The sequence below is a fragment of the Alexandromys fortis genome, unplaced genomic scaffold (assembly GCF_014885135.2).
Source record: "Alexandromys fortis isolate MF-2015 unplaced genomic scaffold, M_Fortis_MF-2015_v1.1 scaffold_1352, whole genome shotgun sequence".
In the NCBI taxonomy this organism is placed as follows: domain Eukaryota; kingdom Metazoa; phylum Chordata; class Mammalia; order Rodentia; family Cricetidae; genus Alexandromys; species Alexandromys fortis.
Window position 1 is genome coordinate 1 of NW_026069223.1, and position 6,400 is coordinate 6,400.

General features: G+C 48.4%; 1 protein-coding gene across 1 annotated transcript; it reads left to right on the top strand.

The window, feature by feature from the left end:
- The first annotated feature begins 972 nt into the window (after positions 1 to 972).
- LOC126496139 (26S proteasome regulatory subunit 7-like) lies at positions 973 to 6,007 on the top strand. Its single transcript, XM_050133697.1, has 3 exons — positions 973 to 1,128; positions 5,373 to 5,575; positions 5,674 to 6,007. The coding sequence occupies exons 1-3, from the start codon at positions 1,050 to 1,052 to the stop codon at positions 5,926 to 5,928; spliced, it is 537 nt and encodes a 178-aa protein (XP_049989654.1). The 5' UTR covers positions 973 to 1,049; the 3' UTR covers positions 5,929 to 6,007.
- Positions 6,008 to 6,400: the final 393 nt, after the last annotated feature.

Below are 6,400 nucleotides of genomic sequence, written 5' to 3' on the forward strand. Positions count from 1 at the left end.
AATAGAGAACATGGATTGTCTGTGTGTGGGGGACATGGGTGTCTGCACACACACAATAGAGAACATGGATTGTCTGTGTGTGGGGGACATGGGTGTCTGCACACACACAATAGAGAACATGGATTGTCTGTGTGTGGGGGCATGGGTGTCTATACACACAATAGAGAACATGGATTGTCTGTGTGTGGGGACATGGGTGTCTACACACACAATAGAAAACATGGATTGTCTGTGTGTGTGGGCATGGGTGTCTACACACAATAGAGAACATGGATTGTCTGTGGGGACATGGGTGTCTACACACACACAAGCACAAAAGTGTTAGCTAAGAATGTACATTTAGGTTAAAGGCTAGGGTTGCATATATGATATCTAAAACATTCTGTTTAGTATACTTAAGGATTGCCAAAAGGGCTACATGACTTAGTATTTTAATTTTAATGTTTAGATCAAAGCTTAATCAGATTCAGTGATCAGTAATACCAGGTGACAGATGAAGTACTTTGATGTCCTCAAATTTTGCTTATCGTACTTCACTTAAGAACGCTAACATGCAAAATAAAAAAAAAGCATTAATGATGAGATGTGATCACGTCTCATCGTAACCTTAGTGCTGTTGGATAGCTGGAGAGTCAGGAAGACTGAAACACTGTGTGGAGGCCAGCAAGGTCCGTTTGGTAGTGTAGCTAGCAGGCTTTAGTCTTCTTGTTTTATTTTTTTTATTTATTTATTTATTTATTTATTTATTTATGAGATAGGGTTTCTTTGTGTATCTCTGGCATCCTGGAATTCTGTAGACCAGGCTGACCTCAAACTCAGAAATCTGCCTGCCTCTGACTCCCAGGTACTGGGATTAACGGCGTGCGCCACCACCGCCTGGCTCAAGCATCAATCTTTCAAAAAAAAAAAAAAAGCTTAGGTGATAATGGTTGAGAATGCTGTTAGAAAAAGTGTTTAAAGCCATGCAGTATAGTTTATTTATTGTACTTGAAAAGATTTTAAAGTCAACTCTGTAGTAATGAATCAAATTTTCTCACTAGGGGGCCCGGATGGTTCGTGAGCTTTTTGAAATGGCCAGAACGAAAAAAGCCTGCCTTATTTTCTTTGATGAAATTGATGCCATTGGAGGTATGGATGACTTTTATAGATTTAGTTGTCTTTAGTGCGCGTGTGTGCGCGTGCGTGTGTGTGTGCGCGTGCGTGTGTGTGTGTGCGCGTGCGTGCGTGTGTGTGTGTGTGTGCGCGCGCGCGCGCGTGCGTGTGTGTGTGTGCGCGCGCGTGCGGGCACGCACCTGTGCAGTGCTGTCGTGTCTTAGTCGGTTTCTGTTGCTGTGCAGACTCCATGACCACAGCAAGTCTTATAAAGAGAACTCTTCATTGGGCTGGCTTACAGTTCAGAGGTTTCATCCATTATTGTCATGGCGGGAAGTATGACGTCACACATGCACACACGGTGCTGGAGGAGGTGCTGAGAGTTCTACATCTGGATTGGCAGGCAGCAGGAAGAGAGACACTGGCCAGGCTTGAGCATCCAAGACCTCAAAGCCTGCTCCTCGTGGCATGCTTCCTCCAACAACGCCACACTCGCTCCCGCAGGGCCGTAATTCCCCATAGTGGCATTCCTATGAGCCTGTGTGGTCATTCTCTTTCAGCCACCACATACAGTACGCGTGTGGTTAAAGGACGTCCTGTGGGGGCCGGTTCCTTCCTACGGTGTGGGTCCCAGCTCTCCCTCCCCCCAGCCGTTGATCATCCCTGGATGATATTTTAAAGAATTGGTATAGGATTGAGTTCCGTAAAAGCTTAAAGTGATACGTGGTAGAGTTCTGATGTTAGTCTACAAGACTTTAACTCCAGGTCACAGGTTTAAGCAACAGAATGACTGAAAACCGTGAGCTGTCCTGAGGTGTTGGCTGTGACAGAATACTAAAAACCCTTAGTAGCCGCAGGTTCGTCTGTCACTGTCCGCAGTAACGTCTCTGTTGTTGGATAGCTAAGTTGGGCCCTCAGTGTAGCCGTTGTTACTAATGCTGCAATGAGCATTGATGTGCAGCTGTTTCTGTGATGTCTGCCGTCCTCTGCGTAAATACCCAGGAGTGTGTGTCTGTGACTGTGTATGCCATACCCAGGCGTGTGTGTCTGTGACCGTGTATGCCATACCCAGGCGTGTGTGTCTGTGACCGTGTATGCCATACCCAGGCGTGTGTGTCTGTGACCGTGTATGCCATACCCAGGAGTGTGTGTCTGTGACCGTGTATGCCATACCCAGGCGTGTGTGTCTGTGACCGTGTATGCCATACCCAGGAGTGTGTGTCTGTGACCGTGTATGCCATACCCAGGAGTGTGTGTCTGTGACTGTGTATGCCATACCCAGGAGTGTGTGTCTGTGACCGTGTATGCCATAGCACACGTGGAGGTCGGAGTGCAGCTCTCCAGGATCTGTTTGCTCTTTTTCTGTTTGGGTTCTGGGTATCACACAGGTCACCTTTACCCACTGAGCCTCTTGCTGGCCCATTGTTTGTTTTCCTAATGAATGCATTGTGCCTGGGATAAGGTAGATCTCACTCAGTGTAGGGGTTTTTCCTGTAGCTTCTTAGATGTACTTGTTCTTTTTAGTTCAAAAGCTTTCAGTATCTTCCCTGGAACTAACTTAGTGGTCATAGTCTTTAAGACTGCTTTCATTGCCGGGCGATGGTGCGCACGCCTTTAATCCCCGCACTCGGGAGGCAGAGGCAGGCAGATTTCTGGAAGTTTGAGGCCAGCCTGGTCTACAAGACCTAGTTCCAGGACAGGAACCAAAAAAGCTACAGAGAAACCCTGTCTTGAAAAATCAAAAAAAAAAAAAAAGACTGCTTTCGTCATGGAAAGATTCCCTTGTAGTTCCTGATCATCAGGAGTGCCTTTCAGTTGTTATTGAGGTCAAGCTGTTTTAATAGATAAGCAGAAATGGCCCCTCTCTGCCCCAGAGACTCTTCAGACCAGGGCAAGCTATGTATTGGAGATAGAAGATGAAAAAATGCAAAAGAAGAGAGTGACTGGGTAAGAAATATAGGTGAGAAAGAGTCAAGCCGACGTAGCTGACATCGGGGACCGACTAGGGAGGAACGCATGGAGAGGACACGGTCGTGCTCACCATTCAGGTCTGTGTCTCCGCGCCTGCCGTAACCGTGGGAGCTCCTCTGTGATGGCCGTTCTAGGCTTCGCTTTTTAGATACTAGGTTACAGGTGCTGTTCCAGTCTTTAGGTAGTGCTTCAGCAGATGGAGCCTCACATGCCCAGAACATCATTCCTTCAGGGATCCTCAGTACGAATGCCAGCGCCATCCTATGCCATCCCCAGTGCTCCAGGCACTGCCTAGACTGTGTACATTCCCCCGTATGTAGGTGTTCAGACACAGATCTGATTCAAAGGTTAATGTCGACAGGCTAGCAGTATTCTTTAGGTCAGATTCCAGCATATGGTCAACACTTGCTGAGTTTCTCACAAGGGAAACTCCTAGGGTTCCTGAGCTGCCAAGCCACCAGCATAGCAGGAGTCTTTTCCACATGGTGCCTTGTTTTGTCAGTTGTCTGTGCCGAACACCCAGTGCAGAGGAAGCTGCCCTGGGTTTGGCCTTTTCTGCTCAGTTAGAATGTCTGACAGTGTGTGGGTGTGTGCATGAATACAGTATCAGAGGAGGGCATCACACTGCCTGGGAGCAGGTTCCAGGCCGTCGTGACTGAGACGAGGGTGCCAGGAAGCTGACTCAGGGTCTTCTGCAAGAGCTGTGTGTGCTCCTAACTCCGAGTCGTCTTTCCAGCCACTTTCATTTATTCAGAAAATGTGTGCCATGCGTGTTGTGTATGTGTGTGCGTGAGAGAGAGAGAGAGAGAGAGAGAGAGAGAGAGAGAGAATGCCCGCAGAGGTCAAAAAAAATTGTCACATGCTTTGGAGCTAGAGTCGAGGCAGTTGTGAGCAGTCTGTAAGATTTGGGGACTGGATCTGGGGTCCTCTGTAAGAACAGCAAGTGTTCTTTCTTAACTGCTGAGCCATCTCTACATTCTCCTAGTACTCTTTGAATAACTGATCTCCAACCGTCCCCAAATTATTATTACCTGGAGAGTCCAGCCGAGGTAATAACAGCTGACATCTTGAAAGTCTTCCTGAAGGGGCCCCCCCCCCCCCCGTGGGAGCATCTTTCTGGACCCTGGATTAGGCATAAACCACACCCAAGCACCTTTTTTCACAGCAGGGAAAACTAAAGTGGCTGCTTTCTGACTCACACAGAAAAGCGGCAGCAAATGACCTTGCAGGTGCAATTTTGAGAGCAGAAGGGGAGGTCTGTGTTAGCATGGACTGGGATGCGGTGGTGGAGGAGATCGAGAAGGGGACAGGGAAAGCAGCGACAAAGGACCACCTCTGGATAGAGGAGAAGAATGAGGCCCATAGGCAAATGGCGGTTTATCAGGGTAACAGAGAAAACCCTGCGTTAGGATGAGGTGTGCGGGGCTGGAAACTTGGTGGTCAGCCTTGGGAGAAGGAGGTGGTCAAATGGGGCAGTAGACCTTGATGGCTAACTCTAGGGATGTAATCTAGGGGTTCTTAGCAAGGGAAGGGATGGAAGGGCCAGGCCTGCCAGGGTAGTCTCTTCGCTCCCTACGCAAGAGTCCTTGATTAATTTGAAAACAAAATGTCCTTAAGGAGTAACTTTAAAGATCTCTCAAGAAAGCTGTTAAGTAAAGCTGTGGTAAATTCTTTCTAAAGCAGAGATTTGCCTAGGTTCAGTCCAGGCAAAATCCAGCACTGAGAAGGGGAAATGGGTGCAAGATCTCACCCTAACCAAGAAGCTGTTTGCAGCTGTCTGCTGGGAAGGAAAGATCAGTATTCTCCAGTGGATTATGTCTGAATCTACCGACCACACCGCAGGGCAGGCCCAGCCTTGAGTAGTTAGTTGGCCAGCACAAAACCGACTCGGAGTTTTTTGTGTGGTTTTTGTTTCATTTTGTGTTGTTTTGTTATATTTTGCTCTTTAGTTTTGACTTGAGAGTAGGTGTGCATTAGCTGTGGGGAGGCTGTGCGACAAGGCCTGTGTCTTCAGTCCTGCGTGGAGCTGCTCTACCTGGGCTTGAGATGAGTCTCTGCTGTCTTCCCAGGGGTTTGGTCAGCGTAGCTGCTCTACCTGGGCATGAGATGAGTCTCTGCTGTCTTCCCAGGGGTTTGGTCAGCGTAGCTGCTCTACCTGGGCTTGAGATGAGTCTCTGCTGTCTTCCCAGGGGTTTGGTCAGCGTAGCTGCTCTACCTGGGCATGAGATGAGTCTCTGCTGTCTTCCCAGGGGCTCAGTCAGCGTAGCTGCTCTGCCTGGGCATGAGATGAGTCTCTGCTGTCTTCCCAGGGGCTCGGTTTGATGATGGCGCTGGGGGAGACAATGAGGTGCAGAGAACAATGTTGGAGCTGATCAACCAGCTGGATGGTTTTGATCCTCGAGGCAACATCAAAGTCCTGATGGCTACCAACCGGCCTGACACTTTGGATCCAGCGCTGATGAGGCCGGGGAGATTGGACAGAAAAATTGAGTTTAGCTTACCTGATTTAGAGGTAAAAAAAAAAAAATCATTTTAGAAAAATTATTCTTGAAAATTTGTCTTTCTGATACTTATTTTCACTTTAATATATGTGAATTCCTTCATTTTTAGGGTCGGACTCACATCTTTAAGATTCACGCCCGCTCCATGAGTGTTGAACGAGACATTAGGTTTGAGCTGCTAGCCCGACTGTGTCCGAACAGCACTGGAGCAGAGATTAGGAGCGTGTGTACAGAAGCTGGTATGTTTGCCATCCGAGCACGGCGGAAGATTGCTACCGAGAAGGACTTCCTGGAAGCTGTGAACAAGGTCATCAAGTCCTATGCCAAGTTCAGTGCCACCCCCCGCTACATGACGTACAACTGAGCCTCACAGGCTCCAGGGCTTCCTGTGATTGGGTAACGTGTTGCCGCCTCACAAAAATAAAAAATTTCAAAATTCCTAAGTTCCCTGTCGTGCTGTATAAGAGCGGTGTTTCAGGGCCCTGTGACTGCTGGTCCCCATCGTCTGAAGGGCTGACGCGCCACCGCCCCCTAGCCCGCCAGGCTCGTGCAGGCCGGTGCTGTGCGTGGATCGCTCCATTGTGTCTGTTGGCACAGAAAGTCTGGTGTGGCGAGCTCTTCAACTCTTCGGCCGTCATTGAAATGAGCGTTTCACCCTTAGGAGGGTTTTGTGTAGTAAGGTTTTGTTCTGTTGGTGGCACTGAGTGCTGGGTTTGGAATGCTAGGCAAACACTCTACCAGTGATCTACATACCCCCAGCCAGCACCAAACACTTTTTGAAATGAAAGAAGCATTTAATGGGTTTTCACTACATCTGACCAGTTTGCAGGCAGTGA

Excerpts from the sequence above, each read along its gene's own strand:
- LOC126496139 (XM_050133697.1), top strand. The coding sequence starts at position 1,050 with ATGGTTCGTGAGCTTTTTGAAATGGCCAGAACGAAAAAAGCCTGCCTT. Across the intron at positions 1,129-5,372 it reads TGAAATTGATGCCATTGGAG|GGGCTCGGTTTGATGATGGC; the intron begins GTATGGATGACT and ends CTGTCTTCCCAG. Across the intron at positions 5,576-5,673 it reads TTAGCTTACCTGATTTAGAG|GGTCGGACTCACATCTTTAA; the intron begins GTAAAAAAAAAA and ends CTTCATTTTTAG.